General features: G+C 30.7%; 1 protein-coding gene across 1 annotated transcript; it reads right to left on the minus strand.

Moving 5' to 3' along the window:
* Positions 1 to 4,196: 4,196 nt before the first annotated feature.
* LOC114389560 (protein STRICTOSIDINE SYNTHASE-LIKE 10-like) lies at positions 4,197 to 13,625 on the minus strand. The gene is made up of 3 exons (XM_028350256.1): positions 13,307 to 13,625; positions 5,539 to 5,808; positions 4,197 to 4,979 (listed from the first exon to the last, which is right to left on the minus strand). Exons 1-3 carry the CDS (start codon positions 13,558 to 13,560, stop codon positions 4,460 to 4,462), a joined length of 1,044 nt encoding a protein of 347 aa, XP_028206057.1. The 5' UTR covers positions 13,561 to 13,625; the 3' UTR covers positions 4,197 to 4,459.
* Positions 13,626 to 22,189: the final 8,564 nt, after the last annotated feature.

Below are 22,189 nucleotides of genomic sequence, written 5' to 3' on the forward strand. Positions count from 1 at the left end.
GTGTGAGGTTGATACACTTTGAGTGATTTTCTTCTATTTTTTTGTTGAACCCAGTGTTTCCTCTAAATGGTCATTTAGAAACGAAATGCTAACGTCCAAAACCTCATTTATGGTTATGAAAAATTTTCATCAGCATACTCTCCTTCCCCGATAGACACGTTGTTTTTCATCCAAAAAGCATGTGTTGCTCTAATCAGTTGGAAATTTTTGTCTCTTTACTAAAGCATGTTCGCATTTTAGTGAAGAAAACACCGAGATTATTTTAGTCTCACAGTTATCCAGAACTACGTAGGTCTGAATTCCTCATTGAGGATAAGTAGGAGCAAGAGCATCGCTTTTGTCGGCCACCCCACAATCTCTGTCATACTGACCCTGAGGTCATGTGGCATGCAGAGACAAATTATGGTCATTCCGCACACCTTTTCGCCATTTGGAGACAATCGTGTCCAATGGCAAGCAATGACAAATTATGGTTATTCTGCGCCCTTTTGTCATCCAGAGGCGGCGAGCCCGATGACATGCGGAGACAAATTATGATCATTCCGCACACCTTTACGCCATTCAAACACAATCGTGTCCGATGGCACACAAAGACAAATTATGGTCATTCTGCGCCCTTTTTTCATCCAGAGGCGGCGAGCCCGATGACATGCGGAGACAAATTATGGTCATTCCGCACACCTTTTTGCCATTCAGACACAATCGTGTCCGATGGCACACAGAGACAAATTATGGTCATTCTGCACCATTTTTGTCATCCAGAGGCGGCGAGCCCGATGACATGCAGAGACAAATTATGGTCATTCCGCACACCTTTTTGCCATTCAGACACAATCGTGTTCAATGGCACGCAGAGACAAATTATGGTCATTCTGCGCCCTTTTGTCATTCGGAGACAATCGTGTCCGATGACATGCGGAGACAAATTATGATCATTCCGCGCACCTTTTGCCATCCAGATACGATCGTGTCCGATGGCACGCAGAGACAAATTATGATCATTCTGTGCCCTTTTGTCATCCAGAGGCGGTGAGCCCGATGACATGCGGAGACAAATTATGGTCATTCCGCACCTTTTGCCATCCAAATACGATCGTGTCCAATGGCATGCAGAGACAAATTATGGTCATTCTGCGCCTTGTGTCAACCGAGAGGAACGAATTCGGCAGTATCAGGATGATGTTGATCGTTCGGTGCTGATCATTTTAAAGATTTTCGCAGGTACCGCTGGCGGGGAGATTGACCGGCCGAATGGTGTTCCGCTCGAACGAAATTAGTGTCTTATCTTTACTTCTGTTTTATCTCCAATAAAAGACAAGTAAAGAGGGGCAACTGTCATACCCTAATTTCGTCTGGGGATCATCTGTTTGTTGGGGTGCGACCCTTGCTTGATCACTTCGAGGCACTTGACACCCATCGTTAGGCAATCCGTGAAGTTCCGTGACATGTCGGGAGTTGAAAGGACGTGTTAAGGCGCAATCCGTAAAGTTCTGTAACATTTCGGAAGCCAAAGAAGGGATGATTGCGTAATCCGTAAGGTTTTGTGACATTACGGAAAGAAAACAAGTATCGTTACGTAATTCGTAAAGTTCCGTAACGTTACGAAAAAAGAATCAGCAAAAAAAGGGGGGGGGGGCAGGGGGTGTATTTAGTAAACAGGGGGTAAAAATAACAATCCGACCCACTTGGGCCTTCCAGGATCTTCCAACAAAAGGCGGTGCCTTCTGATGGAAGCAACCCAGCTTGCCGGGCGAGCTGGGCGGCAACCACCACCCTCTTTTCCCCTAGATATAGGGGGAGGAGGGTAGAACAAAAATGTTCAACCCTCCTGGTATGTGAGAATCACTTAAAATTAGTGAGAAAAATTGTTTCCGTGAAGAAAATCCAAGCTGAGGTGCTTCCATAACGCTTCCGAGACATTTTCGTGGGCGATTTCGCGAAGGTTTTCCACCGTTCTTCATCGTTCTTCGTTTGTTCTTTGTTGTTCTTCGGTCTTCAACCGGTAAGTTCCCGAAATCGAATTTTTCAATTCATTCTATGTACCCTTAGAGGTCCCCATTTGTTTGACATGCTTTTATTTTTATTTCATTTACTTTCCGTACCCGCTTTTGACGTGCTTTAGTAATTTATTTAAGTCGTTTTCTCGCCTAATCAAAAATAAAATAAAATTCCACCGTTCATTTGAATTGTAACATCTTTTAATTTCTGTTAAAATGAAATCCGACCGTTTTGTCATGCCGTAACCACGTTTAAAATCAAAAAGAGATAAAATAATAATATAATAATCAAAAAAATATTTTTTAATAAAATAATCAAAAAAATCAATCGGACGTTTTTCTTTGAGATTTTTCTTTCTTAATCGAATTGACTAATAACCAAAGTGAAACTAAGACTAAAATCAATTCATAAATCAAGCTTTTGTCATCACCTAAAAAGCCATTTTTTAAGGTCCAACGCCTTGAAATGGTGTTTTCCGCTTTTATTGGTTAAATGTGGATTTCTAAAGCCTAAAATCAACACGTAGCTTTGTCACCTCTTTCAAAAAAACAAGAGATCATTAATGATCCAATGCCTTAATGTTTTCTCTCCTTTCAAAAGAATCGAAAGATTGTTTAATGGTCCAACGCCTTAAATGACCTTTCATTCAATCAAAATATATCTTGCAAAAAAGGATAAAAATAATTTAACCAACGTTTAGTTCTCAAAGAACTACGTAGGTTTGATTTCCTTACCACAATTGAGGAATATGTAGGAGCAAGGGAACACCCTTGTCGACCACAAAAAGATAAAAAAATATAAAAGGCATAAAAAGACATAAAAAGCGTAAAAAAGGGAAGATAACACAAATTGAAGTCATATTCGCACACTTGATTAAAGGCTGCCGTCCTTTGTGACAGACGCGTGGGGTGCTAATACCTTCCCCATGCATAAATACAACTCCCGAACCTTTCACTTAAAGTTCGTAGACCACGTCTTTTCCGGTTTTTTCGACGTTTATCTCAAATAAACATTGGTGGTGACTCCGCGCATTTTCCTTTCTTGGAAGACGCACCCGTGAGTCTCGCGTTGCCCTCCCGCCGAAGGGTAGGTTGCGGCAGCTTTGTGTAATCGATTACACTGATTTGGTAATCGATTACCAGTGATCATTTCTAAATAAAATCAAAAGATGTAACTCTTCAAATGGTTTTTGACTTTTTCAAATTGGTTTTTAAGTTTTTCTAAAAGTCATAACTCTTCTAATGGTTATCTTGACCAGACATGAAAAGTCTATAAAAGCAAGGCTTTGTTTTTCATTTCAAGAATCTTGAACAACCTTTACAATACAATCCTTTTCAATCTTTGAATCTCTTTGAACTTCTTCTTCTTCTTTCTTTGTGCCAAAAGCTTTCCAAATTTTTCTGGTTTTCTAAACCTTGAAAACTTGTACTATTCATTCTTTTCATCTCTTCTCCCTTTGCCAAAAAGAATTCGCCAAGGACTAACCGCCTGAATTCTTTTTGTGTCTCTCTTCTCCTTTTTCCAAAAGAACAAAGGACTAACCGCCTGAATTCTTTTGTGTCTCCCTTCTCCCTTGTCAAAGAATTCAAAACGACACAGTCTGAGAATTCTTTTGATTCTTCCCTTTCCCTAATACAAAAGTGTTCAAAGGACTAACCGCCTGAGAATTCTTTTGTATCCCCATTCACAAAGTATCAAAGGTTTAACCGCCTGAGATCTTTGTCTTAACACATTGGAGGGTACATCTACTTGGGTTGTTGACTGAGAACAAGAGAGGGTACATCTCTTGTGGATCAGTTCTAGTGGAGGGTACATCCACTAGGTTCAAAGAGAACAAGGGAGGATACATCCCTTGTGGATCTTTGCTTGTAAAAGGATTTTTACAAGGTTGAAAGAAATCTCAAGGACCGTAGGTCGCTTGGGGACTGGATGTAGGCACGGGTTGTTGCCGAACCAGTATAAAAACTCTTGTGTGTTTGTCTCCTTCTTCCCTACTCTTTTACTTTTCGCTGTGCATTTTAATTTCCGCTTTTACTTTCTATTAAGTTTCTCTTCTACTCCTTATTCTCTTAACAACTTAGTAAAAGCCTTAGAAGAGTAAAATTTTAATTAGTAAAGGTTTAGGAATAATTAATTCAACCCCCTTCTTAATTATTTTGAGGCCACTTGATCCAACAAAAAAATCTTTTAACATCATATAAAATGAAAACTAATCCAACATTATTTTATCCAAATACATTTTGTTTTGGAATTTGAATAATTTAGAATTGGAAGCAAAACACACGAGAAGTTATTAGGTAGTTTTAAACCACCATTTATTTATAGTCTTTACTAATTTTTATGTGACACATCCTTAAGTTTTCTTTCTAACTTATGAGAAAAACAAATACTACTTAATTATGTGTCATATAAAGAATGGTTAGGACCACTTGATAATTTTTTCACACACACAAAGGCCTAACTAAGCTTTTATAAGACCAATGTATGGTTGCACCGCAGAGCCTATCCACAAACTTCCTTCATGTTCTTCCACTTCACTAACAGAGTCCAGTTGTCGTCCATATTCTCCATCTAATACCTCAATGGCCCTCCCCTTTTCATCAAATTTAATTGCCACAGGATCTGCATTCCAAGGAAGTGTGGTTTCGATTTCATTTTCCAATTTCTGAATCAATCCCCTGCCACTGTTCAGCGCTACCCAAAATTCTCCTTTGGCGTTCCTCTTTATGTTATCTGGGGAGCGTGGAACCTGTGCAAAAGGTTCTATATTGTTGTTGTTGGTCTTGGAGTCTCTAACTTGAATCTTGAGAATTTTAAAAGTGGTTGATTCTGCTACTATAATGAAGGAATTGTCCTTGCTAAGCGCCACGCCGTTAGGGAATGCTAAACCTTTGACCAAAACATGTACACTTTGGGTACTTGGAACGTATTTTAGTAACCTTCCAGTTCTATCCCCGCTCAGAATTATTGATATGTATACCCTTCATTGTTGAGAAAATAGAATGAGTTACGAAATAGCATCAAGAGTCATATATGTAAGGTTATCATATAGTTATATTTAGTGTAATGCACTAGCACTGATAATTATTACTCAACCTCACTTCTGAAGTGATTTATAGCAAAATTTAACACAATTTTCCTTTTCTTTTCACACTAATATATACCCTCTGGTGGGATCAAAGTTGATAAAATTGATTTTTAATGAAATTGATTTTGTGAAATTGATTTTGGTTAAAATTATTTTGAACTAATGTGGTTTATATTTGAATTTTTTATTACAAAAGCTACTAAGAGTAAAATTCAGAATAATTTTTTTATTTAACCCAAAAACTATCCAAAGTTCTTTAACTTAGTCAATTTTAAATTTAAAATCAATTTAGACTCTTCAAAGTCAAATATGTAAAAAGTTATCTAAAATAAATTTTAAACACAAAATCAATTCTTAGCGTCCAACCGAACATGCACATTAGAGGAATGCTAAATAAAGGGTAAAATAATATTATTTGGAAATGCATGCCATAATAAGAATTTAGAGCATACCTTCTTTGGAACATGATGCTGCTATCTGTGAAATATACTTCACCTGTTTTGGTGTCGATGTCCAAGGCATTTGTGAACCTAAATGGTACCCCTTCCGCAGAAGTGGCTAACTGCTTTGCCACACCACCACCTGGTCCTACCACCAGAAGCCCAAAGTATGCATCGGCAATGTACAGTTCACAAGTTAAAGTGTTGAATTTGAGGCCCAAGGGTCTTCCACACATTGATTCCATCTTGTCATTTGTTAACCCATCACATAATTTCTTGTTCCTTCACAATCATATAAGACCAAGTTTACTAATTTTTATAGTAAAAAGTCTCGAATTGTGGAATATTCTGCAATGCAATCTCTGACATACACATTACATGGTGGTGTGAATAGGTTACAAATAAATCACTACTTCGGGCATAAGGAGCATTATGGGTGCAGACAGAATATCTTAGCAAACTCGTATTGGTCTTAGGTGACCTCTCAACCCAACATTGATTTGGGCGTGATGATCCATTCTTGCTACACTTTATTGGAGGTACGCTTACTAATGTAGAGTTGACATAATTATATCAATGAATATGAACTAGTATATGATTTTCTAACTGGGCTGGATTTTAATTTTAGTTCTCCTTTAACTTTTTATCTCTATTTTTAGTGTTTCTATTGTTTTTCATATGTTTATTTTTTATATTTCAATTAATTAAATAATTTTTTATGATACTTTAAGATCTATCATTCTATTGAATAAAAATAAAATATACGCAACATTGAAAATTAAATTGAAATTACATATTTTTTTTAAGGGAACTATAACTGTAATTCAGTCTTTTAAATAAATAGTGAACATGAATACAAGGAAAAAAATGTATATTTTCTTTTCATGAATTAGTATTTTTTTTATAAACAAAACTTTTCATAGTGAGTAATTGGCGAGGCGAAGTGAGTAAGGAAACTAAGAATGCATTCATTTTTGTTAGGTAGTGTCATTGAGACTCCGTTGAGATGTATATAATTTATATATGCTTGATTGGGGTACAAAATATTCACTGCAATTTGTTAGGGGCCAAATGAAAAAATCTGGCTTAACTTAAATTTAAAGAACTCGAAACCAATTATTAGAATGGTCTAATGATAACTCCAGCGTAAAATCAAGAATAATGATGATCGAAGATATTATAATTTGTATTTTCAATTTAATTCGATTATATTTTACCTTAAAAATTAGGCAAATTTGCAAATTTGGTCACCAAGTTTATCTTCAATTTCGGATTTGGTCCCCCAGTAATTTAATTCACGAATTGGGTCCTCCTATTTTGTAAAATCGTGCAATGTTGGTCCCCTAGGCCACAATTGGACGTTAACGGTTACAAATGAATGTTGACTATCACGTGTCACGTTCTTATTGAATGATAACTGTCACGTGTCATGTTCTGATTGGTCAATGAAAACAACAATGCATTTCATCTTCCATGAAGTTTACATCCAATCAGAATATGCCATGTGACAGTCATCATCCAATATGTGACACGTGACAATCAACGTCACTCAGTCAATGTTCAATTGTGGCCTAGGGGACTAGCATTGCACGATTTTACAAAATAGGAGGACTCAATTCGTGAATTAAATTAATGGGAGACTAAATTCGAAACTGGAGATAAACTGGGAACCAAAAATATAATTTTGCCTAAAAACCATAACAATTTTAATTTCTGGGAACTTAATTATAAAGTTTAAAATATAATAACCTTATTAAAAGACTTTAAGCTATCAGCAAGTTAAAACTTAATGCAATTATAAAGATTTTTTTTCCATCTGGTTGACCCAATTCATCAATAAATTTGTATGATCATCGAGGAACTATTTTTCGTTTATTCTAATACATTTAGTTCTATTTTGATTTACTATTGTTTTTTCGTTCAAATCAATTCTAATTGCATTAAATAATACTTTTATTATTTGTTTCTTTTCTTCTTCATCTTCATAATTAATTTTGACTTGTTCATGTTGTGGAAATAAAGAGAGTGTCTCAAAGCTCAAGCTTGATACTATTGTTTTTGAAAATTTATTGATTAGATTAAATAGTGTACTTACTAAGGATTTTCTATCAAATATTTTTTTTCTCTAATTCTGAATAATTACTATTATTATTTTTATAAGTATTATTAGAAATAGGAATATCAAGAATTTTATTTATCCAAATGGGATTATTTTAAATTTTTTTTCCAGGTTGGATTGAGATTGAAAAATCATTTTAGATTTGTCCACAAAAGCGTCCAATCAGGACTCGATCATATATTTTAGTTAAATATTTTGTTTTAATTTCATCATTGGACAATCAAATTTGGTTTTCTAGAGAAATGAATTTCTTATCCATAACTTTTGTTCTATTCAAAAATTCATTGCTCAATTTGTTTCTTTTTTCTTTATTTGTATATCTCTAATAATTAGACAATTCATCATAGGAAATTTTATCTCTTGTGAAGAGATAAAATTGGGATTCCATCATCTTGTGAAAAGCTGATAAATTTTTTGTGGATACATAAAAGATATTCTTTATTTTTCATCATTTTGACATGTATGAAAAGAATATGAAATTTATTTTTTACAATATTTTCCAATCGATTATTTTTTATATATTGAAATGAAAAATTCCATTGTTTATAATTGAAAAGAATGTTTAAGAAAAGTTTTTGAGCAAATCCTAATTTAAGTTTCTCCTCGTCAATTTGTATAAATTCTTCTCTTTTTTTGTAAAAATATAAGAAAAATTATCTTTATTGTTGGATTTTTTTTGCTTTTGTTTAATTCGTACTCTTTACGGATTTCTTTTAACATCTATTTGTTTTTTTCCTTTTTTATAAATTACAGTACCTTCTTGAATTTTTGACAATTTCTTACTAGAAAAAAAGGGCAAGGAAGGCCTCCTTCTAGTGGGGTCATAACCATAAGTGAGATACCAAAAGAATTAGAATTTTAACTTTGTGTCAGGATCTACAGACCAAGAAACAATCTAAGGTAGATAGTTTTTATGGGACATAGGCCTCCCAAAGGGTAACAAATGCATGCAAAGGTTTTCTCAGGCCAAACAAAAATTGGTCCTCGAGTGCAAAGATAGAAGAGAACTTAACTTCAAGATCTTCTCGTCAGAGCAAGAATGAAAGTCAGCCTTAGACGGTGTCGAGTGGAAGGGTCATATTTAACAGATAAAAGTTATATATATATATATATATATATATATATATATATATATATATATATTTCAGAAAAATATTAGAGTTTCTTGTACTCACATGATGGGACTTGCTGCTTAGTTATTCACAAAAATAAGTTAAAAATAGTTAAGAAAAAAATTATTTATTTATGAAAATTACAAAAATTTTAATAACTATTTTCAATACTTATAAATAATATATTCATAATATTTAATATTTCATATATTAAATACCCAGAAGTTCGTAAACAAAACTCACATTTTTATTTATGTGATATGGTTTAGAGTAACTGAGACCTTTGACTTGTTTCACTAGATTTATGAATGACTAGATAATTTATGTAATATTATCGAGTTTATGACACTTTTTTCATCTTTTTTTTCACTCTTAACATCTGTAAATGGCTGTTAACGGAGATATTAAAAAGAAAAAGAAAAACTAATGGCAAATAATAGTGTCGTGTTTTATGTATTGAGAGTTATATATACTATAATAAAAATACAACAAAGCATTAGTTCATGTGCAACAGTGTTCAGATTCTTTAAAGATGGTCTTATGTTTGAGTTTTCGTAAATAGAAAAAAAAATGTCATTACAATTAGAGATTTCACTAAACATTATCAATTGAATTTCTTAATGAAAATTAATTATATTAACAAAAGTTATACATACTTTGTACCAAACAACATGGTTACTCACAAATAAAAAAATTACAATGAAAATGAAACTAACATCTCATTACAATATGTGCCATTGTCTGTTGGATTGAAAATAATAATAATAATAATAATAATAATAATAATAAAATTATATCTAAATGGTTATAAAGTTGTCAACGTAAAACTTTTAGAATATGTTAGAAATACTTCAATAGTTGATTGAGTATTTAACAATTTGGGAAAATATTCTATTTAAATCTTTATAGTTATGGCTTTGCCACACTTATTTTTTAGTACACTTTTTTAAATAATCTAGCTTATTAATACAATCATACTAAAATATAAGTATGTATATATTAATAAATATTTGTTAGGTTTACTAACGTACACACATTTATTTTTAGTATGCATCGATAACAAATTATAACTATAAATTCTCTATAAATGTATCAATGATATAATTTACTACCAGCCTCATACTTAAAAAACAAGTGTATTTACGTTAATAAATTATATATATAAACTTGACGAAGTTGATGTTTCTAACTTCACAACCCATTTGATTCATGGTATGAAAACTACATTCAAATAAGTTTATAACTTGGGCTTTCACTTTTTGCCACTCATCTTTTACGTATTTGTGAATTTTGCCACCATTTTTTTTATTTTCTTAAGAAGCTACCAAATTATTAAATTTGCACATTTTATTATTTAATTTTTGAAAATTTGCCAATTTTACTACCCATCTTTTTTTTTTCAATTTTCACCCAGTTTTTTAAAAATGAATATTTTACCACCCAATTTTCAAAACAAAGATACTTAATTATGAAAATGGTTTTGAAAAAAGTATATTTTAGTCCCTCAAATTTAATGTTTTGGGACTAAAAATTTACTTTTACAAATTTGAGGATTAATTTTTTATTTATTTTTAATTTGAAGGATCAAAACTAATTTCACTCCAAACTTTAGAGACAAAAAAAAACACAAGTAAGATTTTTTGAAGTAAACAAGTCGATTTGCATGCGAATTTTGAATTTTCTTATATTTGAGTAGATGGTGGTTTTGGTTATTTGTGTTGGTATTTTCTATCTCGTGTAATTTGGCAGCATCTATCATGCATGTGGGGTTGTAATTAGCAGGGTCTGTTGGTAGAGACTCATACAGGTTTAAGTGGGTGGGTGTTGGATGATTTTGTTATGCTCTGATCTTAATCTTAATAAAATAATAAACGGATTGACTCACGAATTTATAGACTCAATTCATTTATGAGTGGAGTTAAGAGAGTGTCAACCTCTAACAGACCCATAATTAAATGGGCCAGTTTTCTTTAGACAAGGCTGCAACTTTATAGGTCTCGTGGCCAATGCTGAGGCTGAAATCCGTATTTCTAACCCTAATAATTGGGCATCTGTATAATTGTCTAATACTGAAAATGATGGCTAACTATATAAAAGAAAAGTCGAAAGAAAAAGGTCCAATGTATGAACGTCAAATACACAGCCTGGCTTGGTTCATCAACTTGGCCGTTCATAAAGAAGAGGAATTGCTATCAATTTCTAGTGCATTAGAAAATAATGGAGTACGGACATATCAAAATGTTTATTTTTCAGAGGAATTGCTGCTGCACGCTTATATGCATTAAATATTGCTCCGAGAGTTATTTATAAACTATCAATTACTTCTTAGCTGGAATACTATAATTTTTTATTTTTCAAATTTTGTGCTAGACTTAAATAGCATAAAAGTGTGATAAATACCAACTCATTTTTGTGTCTGCGATTTTTTTTGGGAAACGCAAAATAGTTTTATTAATAAAAAACGAAAACAAGATTATACCACAAGATTCGGGTAACCCGACCAAACCACACAAAAAATTAGTCCACAAGATGGATACATATCATGTGCAACTATTATCCATAGGCAGCCAATATGTATCTTTCCAAAATTAGTTTGTGTCAATTTTGTAACTATTTTGTTTCTGCGATTGATGCAATGATGCCTAAAATTAGAACTGTCTTTGAATTGTTGTGCCATGTATATATAAAGCATCATGTTTCAATTTTCTTCTCACTTATTTATGGTTTGTTAATTTAATCACGATATTAAATTGACATCAAATTAACCTGAGTGTTGTTTGTTTGGTTTGCTTCTCTTTGGTCTTCATCTATATACATAGAAATAACATTATTTTTAAAGATGAGGAACCTAACTTTGAGTATTTTTCGGAGATGATTAAATTTTGATCTGGTTATGGTTGATAAACAAAATGAAAATATTCTTAATCCTTAATCCTTTTGTGCTTGAAGGGATTGCATTGTTCTCTCTAGTCCTTGTACTCTTGTTCGTGTCGGCACTCGTTAGAATGTTGGGCAATAAGCAATGAAGGCAATGAGGAAGAGTTAATTTTGCAATATATTAACAGAGATGGGACAGTAGGATTCCCTTTACTTTGTATGTTTTATGTTTTATAGTTTGTATTCTGCGAGATTTTTGCTTTGAGAGTTTATGTTATGTAGGTGGTGGTGAACTATACGCCACGTTTTCTTCTTTTTTTGTTTTTTTTTTTTTTTATCTCTATAATCGTTGGACTTTGGGTAATGTGTCACTGGATTTTTAACCACAGCATTCCTTGTGCTGAGTTCAGCAATTATATATCTTTGGCTTATAAAAAAATAATTGAGATCAAACCGGTAATAATAAAATATATATTTTAAGTATTATGTAATATAAATTAAAATAAAATTATGAAAAAAGTTATGTTGAATTATATTTTAAATGTATATAGTGGTGTTACATATTTTACAAGATGAAAAACTCAACATAAATAGTTAAATAATAATTTATATGTAGATAACATGTGTGAACTTTTGTTATTAAACTGATGGTTGTTATTTATATACTCTATTTTAATAAAATATTTTTGGTTAATATAAAAATAAAAAAATTGTGTATTTAAAAACATTTTAAAATTAATATTTTTTTAAATGACCGATTCAAACAGGTTTTTCTCACTCATTCTGTCCTATTTTGACTAATTATCTAGTCTATCAATTTTCTTAATCATCTGGACAAGTGACCCAGACCGATATTCTGTTCAACTATTTCTTTAGGGCGTTTTCAACTAATGATAAATGTCTAATTTTAATAATTGTGTCGGGTTCTCAAGTTATACCATTAAGCATAGATCTAAACTAATTATTAATATAAACACAGTAGATAATGATATGAACGACTCGACACTTTGATATTCTATTCGTCCGTTGCAGAATTCTCTCTTGAAAAGGTTTAGGTGAGTTCCAAGTTGAAAAAAAAAAAGTGGTTGTGCTAGTCCCCTGGAAAAGTTTCTGAACAAATGATTAATTCAAAAAATTGTTATCTCAAGACAACTAAAGCTATGTTTGATTTTATCTTTGGAGAACCTCAAATTCAATTTGAAGAATAAATTCATTTTGGTGATGTATTTTGATTATCAAAGTACGTTTGGATATGAAAATTTTACGTGAAAAACTAATTTTATAAAAGTAAGATTTGAATTATTTTTGCAAACTCAGAGTTTGGATTCCAGTTTCGTTGGCCAAAAGTAATTTTACCAACGAAATTAAGACTCTTGCTTTTATATTTATTTTGCTTTCATCGGTTGGATCTGCATTGAAATACAATCACAACAATTTTAACTACAAAATATAGCCATGCACTAAAACAACCTATTCAAGTAACGAGTTTAACTTTTGTAAAGGCGGGGACCGGTAGCAAGGGGTGTGAGGATAGTATATATTGTGGCACAGAGTGTTTTTTTTTTTTTTCTTTCTTGATTAAATTTATGCTTCCAAATATATTATATGAACTATATTCAACTTATGTTTCATGCAAGTGCAACTTGAAAGCAAATATTCATAAGTTTTTTACCTGTGTGGCGAGGTAACTGCAAAGTCAATCCACTCTCTCTTTGTCTCGTGCCACTTGAGGATTCTACCATCAGACACGCCAACATATGGTCCTTTACCATGGCAATCGAAGGCTACACTTTCAGAACCAAAAACCGAGTGAGGGAGATCAAGCTGGGAATAGGATTTGAGGCCATCTCTAATGAAAGTAGCTTCGTCAGACAGAGCAGCATGAGCCAGGTGGAATAGGAATAGGAATAGAGTGGATAGCTTCATTGTAAATGTGAAGAAATTTTTTCCCTATGGGGTGTACTTCACATGAATAATTAAATGGAAATGTATCGGAATGCTCACTAATGTACTATATATAGCATCGTACCTGGAATTCCTGAAACATTATGTCAAGTCTAAATCAACATTAACTCGGCAGTTGGTTGGCACCATAATGCTTCTATATTTATCAAAGGGAGTTGGGTCTTACGAAAGACACTAATCTCTCTCAACAACATGACAAACAAGGTTCAAATTTTTGCAGAAAAGTATATTTTATTGTCTCTAAAGAAAGTGAGTTGTGAAAAACCAAAAAAATAAATAAAATAATGCTTCTTGTGTTTTTTGTAACATGATTGTATTACCCGAAGGAAAAAGGTGTTCAAAACACAATGGAATAAAAAAGAAAATCTATTTTGGCACTAAATTTTATTTAAATGGACGACATATTAAATGTGGACCGGTTGATGAGCTCTTGAAAAATGAAAAATTTTCTTCAATAATGTGAAGATTTTACGTATATTTACACCGAGACTAATCTTTATTTATCAACCACTTTGACGGGTGAAACATTTGTGATAAGATCGAAACAATTATCTTAGTTTTAAGCCATTTTAAAATATTGTTTCTTGTTATTTTTTGTTGCTAATCATTTAACAATTTGAAATGAGAAATAATAACAACTGATTAAGTCCAACTTGTATGTAACAACTTTTCAAACCAAATTCCAAACATCAAATCTCTGGTTTGTTTCTTTTCTTTCACCAAATATTTCAAATTATTTACATTTTTAGTGCTAACAAAAAATATAATAATATTCCACTTAGAAATTAATTAATCATTTGATCATATTAAATTCTCTAATTTAATTGATCATCAAATATTAAAATAATTTTCTTAACAAAGATTAAAACACTTGTTTGTGTGTGATCCCTTAGGTTCAATACTAAGTCGGTAATATATTAATCATGGTAGGCATCTAGCAACACTTTTTAACGTCCGAATAGCATGAAGTGGGGTTTTACTTTCAAGAACCATTAGAAGAATAGTATAATAATTTTTTCCATCTTTATAACTCTGGGTTAACTCTAGAGTATGGTATTACTGTCAAACTCTTTTGAGTTAACTTATAATGACTTAAGGAACTCATTTTTTCTTTCATTTATCTTTCTTGGACAGGATATAATTTTATTCATAGAGCTCAAACTCATTACCAAGAGTTGATGGATTCCTTCTTGATTAATCATTAATTCTATAGGTATTTAATCATATCTGATATCCATTCAACAAGTGCTCTAAAACATCAAGTGTCCGGAATCAAAACATAACAAATAACTTGTTAATTACTATGACAATCTCAGGTCAAAGAAAGCTATTAAACCTCTTCTTGAAAACTTTCTATTGACAGTTTATGGTAAATTTAACCATTAGAAAATTTTAATTGAATCAGTTCAATGATTACATTCACATGTAACTCATCTATATATGTAAATTAATAAATGATATCTATTAATATTTATCCAATAAATACTTTCACATATATATTAATCTATCTGGATTATTGATTTCCTATTTACAATAATCCTATGATCAAGAACAATTTAGATTAAAATTATAAGGAACTTGTTTTTCATTATCATAATCTCTATCATGATAACAAGCCTCTAATTTTAATCAAAGACTTGTCAAATTAACAATTTAATAAAACAATAAATATGATATTAAAATAAATAACAATTCTTTACTAAAATTGATAACATGATGGATTGGATCTTGGGCAAATCACTCACGTATTCCATTACTAATTCCAACTTATGCTCATCAAACTACTTTAGTTTTTAATTTTGAGTCTCCACAATGAGGTACAATCTTTAGTTCTTCTTAAGTACTTAAGAATGGTCTTACCCATTTCAATGCTCCTTACCAAGAATTTCTTGATATCAACTTGTAACACCTAGTGCATAAATGATATTAGAACATGCAAAAATCATGTCATATACAATAGCTCCCGCTATGCTAGCATATGATATTCTAGTTATGTATTCTCTCAATTCATGAGTTTTAGGACAATCCTCCATATTAAGAATAACTCCAATTCTTATTAGCAAATAGTCACTTTTGGAGTTTCCATGTTATACCTTTTTAGGATGATATTAGTGTACCTTGATTTAGGAGACACCGAACAACCTTCTAGACTTATCTTTGTAAATCTTTATTTCTAAAATGTAGGTTGTTTCTCCCAAATGTTTCATGATTATATTAGTAGCCAAATCTTTCTTCCTTGCATCGCGTATTATTTTATATGTCATCTACATATAAATGTAATGCTCCCACTGACCTTCTTGTACTCACAATGTTCTTCTTCATAGCTAACAAGATTGAACCATTCAATGATCTTGTTAAAATGAATGCTTCAACTTCTACACACTTGTTTCAATTCATAAATGAATCGTTGAAACTTGTAGACTTTATTATGATCAGACAAGGATGTGAATCCCTCGGGTTGTGTTATATACACATATTCTTTTAGCTCACCATTAAGGAAAGTCATTTTCCATATCCATTTCATATTTCATGATCATAATATGCTACTATAGCAAGAAGAATCCAAATTGATTTGAGCATTGCCACGGGAGAAAAGTTTCATCATAATTTATACCTTCCTTTTGACAATATCCCTTGGCAACAAGACAAACTTTGTAGGTTTCAACCTTCCAATCTGCTCCAATCCTTTTTTTGTAAACCCATTTACAACCAATTGGTTTTACATCCTTTGAATCTTCAACTAAAGTCCATACTTCGTTGATCTTCATTGATTCTATTTCGGATTCCATAGTTTCTTTTCATTTCTTACAATCCAAGCATTGCATAGCCTCTTCATAGCTTCTTGGATAATCATCATCATCATGATAAACCTCATTTGATGTGTTATCTAGGATCATCAAGTTTAATCTGTTAGATGCACGATGCACTTGAGTAGATTTTCTAGAAGGCTCATGCATTGGGTTCATAGGTTGCTGAATTGGCTCTAAGATTGGTTCATTAACCTGATCTTGAACTATAGCTAGCTATTGAACAACTATTGTTGGAGGTGATGATCTTTGTGGTAACTTTAGAACATTAAATAAAGGTATCTCAGTGTCCATCTCGTAGTCCTAAGTTTTTTCATTTGTTAATTGAGTTTCATCAAGCTCAATTTCTTTACCATGACTTCCCTCTGCAAGGAATTTCTTTTCTAAAAAAAAATAACTCTTTTTGCCACAAACATTTTATGGTCAGATGGTTGGTTTAAACAATATCTTATAATTTCTTTGGGATACCCAATGAATCTACATTTCTCAGACATTGCCTCAAGTTTGTCTATTCGCAATCTCTTAATGTAAGTGGGACAATCCCAAGCCTTGTCGTGTTTGAAATTCATTCTAACCATTTCCATATCACATATGAAGTTGTAAATACTAATTTAGTAGAAACTTTATCTGGCAAATAAGTTACTGCTTCTAAAGCATATATGCACATAAACTTACTAGATGATCATAGGTAACTTAATTCTCATAGTCAATTAGCATATTAAGCATTTTATGCATGAGAACAATTCTTAGGTAATGATACTAATTGTCATAATTGGATCCAACCAATTTTGTTTCAATATTTCTTTATGTGGGAAATTTCTTAAAACTATGAATGAGCCACTTGGCTGTCAAGTCTTTCTCAAACATATTCTAAGGTAGAATATATCACATATATTTTTCTAAGACATGATGTATCTGTTGGACCTTGTGGCCTCAATAATCTTAAGAGGGATAGACTTAGAATACAGAAGAAGCAACAACAATCAATTTAACAATGTTCTTTAAACATGCAAGACACAATTGATTGCAACAAAATAAATAAGATAAGGGAAGAGAGAATGCAAACACAGTTTTATACTGGTTCGGCCACAACCCGTGCCTACGTCCAGTACTCAAGCAACCCACTTGAGATTTCCACTATCTTTGTAAAATCCTTTACAAAGTCTGAACCACACAGGGACAACCCATCCCTTGTGTTTAGATGCTTTACAACAAGAGACTCACAGTCTCTTAACCAATCTCATTGAATAAGAAGAATGGAAGAAGAATTCTCTCTTCAAGAGAAGAATATTACAATGAAGATCACGTAAGAATCCTTATAGATTTTGCAAGTGTTTGGTCAAGGATTTCTTTTGAGAGAGCATTTGACAATGAAGTTCTTTTAGAATCTCTCTCATTGTCTTTTGAGAGGATAAGACATTTTTGCCAAGCAAAACTCTCTGCATAAAATTCGTGCCCAAGTCAGCTATTTATAGGCCTTTGATGGCCATTCACAAATCTAATGAAAAGATGTGACTGTTGGCGATATTCCTTGAAAATCCTCTCTAGTAATCGATTACACAGTTGTTTTTCTTGAACAGTTGTGACCCTTCATTTAAAATTTGAATTCCCAACGTTCAGAGTCTCTGGTAATCGATTACATATGATGTGTAATCGATTACACACTTTCAAACCATTGGTAATCGATTACATGTATTGGTAATCGATTACATGTGCCTTGAATGACTTGAAACCTTTCATTGTGAGGCAAGGCTTGATCTTGAAGAAATCTTGAATCAAGGCTTTGTTTGTTGAAACAATCTTGTATTAATCTTGAAGCAAAATGAGCCTTGTTTGATTCTTCTTTTGACATCATCAAAATCATATATACATACATTCACAGTATCACGTACACTTTGAAAAATAATCATACCAAATAAGTAGCTAGTTGTCAGTCAATCCTATTGGTATCTACAAATTAAATTTTATACTCCCTCGAGTAATCCAGATGTTTAGTATAAAAAATAATTTCAAAATTTACATATCATGCTATATTAATTAATTATAAGTCCCCTGGTTGTCAGGTCGTTCCTTATTATTAATTAAATATCTTGCATAACATGCTTTTATTTTAAGCTACAAGTCTCATGTTAATCAAGTCATTCCTTGTAATAAAATAAATCAAAACAATTTGTATCATATGCTCCAATTTTTTTTTAATTTTTTAAAATCACAAGTTCCTTGGTATCAAACAATTTAATATATAAAACAAATTGGATAATATATCACTATATAATAAAACACATATCATCATATGTATTTCCATAAAGACTATAAACAAGATCTGGAGAAACAAAAAAAAATTGCTCATAAAATAAGTTTTTTATAGTCATTGACAAGATACAACTTGAATTAAATAATTTTAATTCAAAATTTTATTTCTATATTAGTTGTTTGAAATAAAATCAAATTTTGTTGTCAACTTCTTTGACAAGCAAAACAAAGAATAAAAAGAAAAATTAAAATTTTTTGGTATTTTCATTATGAGAAAATAACAAGAGAAGTAATAACTTGTGTTTTCAACTTTATATTAAGACTCTTCTTATAGCACACATAGAAAAATTCTTTCTTTCTAACCATCTGAAAAAAAAAAAAACTCACTATGCATTTTCTCTTGTTTCTATCTTATATTTAAATTTAAAAACAAAATTCATTTTTGTTTCTATCGGCTAGCTATTACAAAATCATTATTTTGTTTTATCTACCAACTTTTAACATATTTAAATTTAAAAGACAATCCTTTTTTTTATTTCTATTTACCAACTATTAGCATATTAAAAACAAAATCCTTTTTGTTTCTAATCAATAAATCAAATATATCTCATACAAAAAAAAAAAAAACAAAAGGATATATATTATCGCACATTATTAACTTTTATCACAATAATCAAAATCTTGGCACAATCCTATAAATTATATACTACAATATATCTCTATATATTGCAATCATATAATATATCCAATATATATATATATATATATATATATATATATATATATATATATATGTATATTATATGTATATAATAATATAATAAATTTTTTGCATATATTATCAATATAATATAATAATCTAATTAATAAATCAAATATATTTACGCAAAAGTATATAATTAGAAGGATATATCATACCGTGGACATAATAATGATAATATCATATATTATTGACTTTTATCATAATAATTAAAATTTTGGTACAATCCTATAAATTATACGCTATAATATATTTCCATACATTACAATCATATAATATAATAACAATCATGAAAATAAATTGCCAATCAAAATTGACACATATATTTTTCAAATCAGTATCAACAATAAATTATAGATCAATTTAAATATCTCTCTAGATATTTAATAAATATTCACGGAAAAAACATAAGATATTAATTTCAGAATTTTTAAACATCTAAACAAATATATCACAATATATAAATATATACTTTGTGAACAACTTCACAGTGAAAAGTGTTGAGTCTAATCATTCTATAAATTATATAAAAATATAATTTTACTTAAAATAAATGAACTCATTAACATTTAATCGGACATGTTTTTCATGATTTTAACATTTGATATACTCAATTATATCAAAGTCATCAATTTATATAGCAATGTTGAAGTCGATAGTTTTCATATTTAAAGCCATTGAAAACATGTTACATCTAATAATGATTACTTTAACATCTTATAATTCACATATTTAATCTATATTTGTATAACCTTTAAATATGTGAAAAAGAAAAAAATAATCTACTATTATATATCTAATATATAATAAACAAATATATATATATATATATATATATATATATATATATATATCAATACATCACATATACACCAAAAATTCAATATCACACGGTGAGCAAGATATATATATATATTTTTACTTTCATTGCAATCACCATATATTATACAAGATATAATAATAATAATCTAATGTATATATTAGAATCTTGATTCTGATGTTAAATATACAAAACTCATCACTCATTAAGCATAACCAACAATTGAATATAGTTTTTAGATCTAACAAATCAAGTCAAAGCCATTTCAGCAAACTTATATCACAATATGTATTTATGTTTTTGATCTAAAAAAAATAATTATGCAACCATTGCAGTACTATCTAATAAAACATTTTTATTATTCACAATGAAGTCAATAAAAGGTTTTTGTAACAAAAACAAAAGAGCACACACATGGTGCTTTATTCTTGGATCAGACTATCTTTCCCAAAATAAAAGATATCACATATCTAATATGATGACCATGCGTCTCGGCATGCTTCAAATTCAATAAAACACATTTTTCACAACAATTGCAATACGTTTGATGGCACCGAGTAAAAACATATTCACTTCTAGAAGAAAAACACATTTCACAGTATAATTTTAAACACAAAAGACTCATGCCTTTGATACTAATCGAAGGAAAAATGTGTTCAAAATACACACAACAGAATAAAAAAAGGATCTATTTTGCATCTAACTTATATTTAAATGGACGACATATTAAATGTGTAACTGTTGATTAGCTCTTGAAGAATGAAAAATTTTCTTCAGTAATGTGAAGATTCCACGTATATCCACACCGAGACTAATCTCTATTTATCAACAACTTTAACAGGTGAAACAATAACTGGTGCTATGAAAGAATGAAAAGAGAAGTGATCACTAGTATTTTCAACGTGCAGCCCAGGGTTGTATTTATAACATGCCGAAGATAGCATATTGGTGATAAGATCGAAATAACTATCTTAGCTTTTAAGCCATTTTAGAATATTGTTTCTTGTTATTTTTTGTTGCTAATCATTTAGCAATTTGAAATTAGAAATAATAATTAATCAAGTTCAACTTGTATGTAACAGTTTTTCAAACCAAATTCCAAACATGAAATCCTCCCGTTTGTTTCTTTTCTTTCACCAAATATTTCAAATTATTTATATTATTTATATTTTCAGTGATAGCAAAAAATATAATAATATTTCACTTAGGAAATTAATTAATTATTTGATCATATTAAATTCTTTAATTTAATTGATCATCAAATATTAAAATAATTTCCTTAACAGAGATTAGAACACTCATTTGTGTGTGACTCCATAGATTCAATACTAAGTTGGTAATATATTAATCAAATTAATATATTACTCAAGGTAGGCATCTAGCAACACTCCTTAACGTTCGGATAGAGTATGAAGTGACGTTTTACTTTCAAGAACCATTAGAAGAATAGTATAATAATTTCTTCCTTCTTTATAGTTCTGGGTTAACTTTAGGGTAGCTATTACTATTAAACTCTTTTGAGTTAACTTATAATGACTTAAGAAACTCATTTCTTCTTTCATTTAATTTTCCTAGCCAGGATATAATTTTATTCATAGAGCTCAAACTCATTACCAAGAGTTGATGGATTCCTTCTTGATTTATCATTAATTCTATATGTATTTAATGATATCTGATATCTATTCAACAAGTGCTCTAAAGCATTAGGTGTCCGAAATCAAAATATAGCAAATAATGTTAAACAAGTGGACTCAATAACTTAAGAGGGGGGGGGGGGGGTGAATTAAGTTTCAAAATTTTCCCCTAACAAATTTTAATTTTCCCTTTAAATGATATATGCAGACTTAATATGTAGAAGAAGAAGCAAATAATCAATTTAATAGATGCTCTTTAAATGCGCAAGACAAAATTAAATTGCAATGATGTAAATGAGATAAGGGAAGAGAAAAT

The sequence above is a fragment of the Glycine soja genome, chromosome 16, assembly GCF_004193775.1.
Source record: "Glycine soja cultivar W05 chromosome 16, ASM419377v2, whole genome shotgun sequence".
Lineage (NCBI taxonomy): Eukaryota > Viridiplantae > Streptophyta > Magnoliopsida > Fabales > Fabaceae > Glycine > Glycine soja.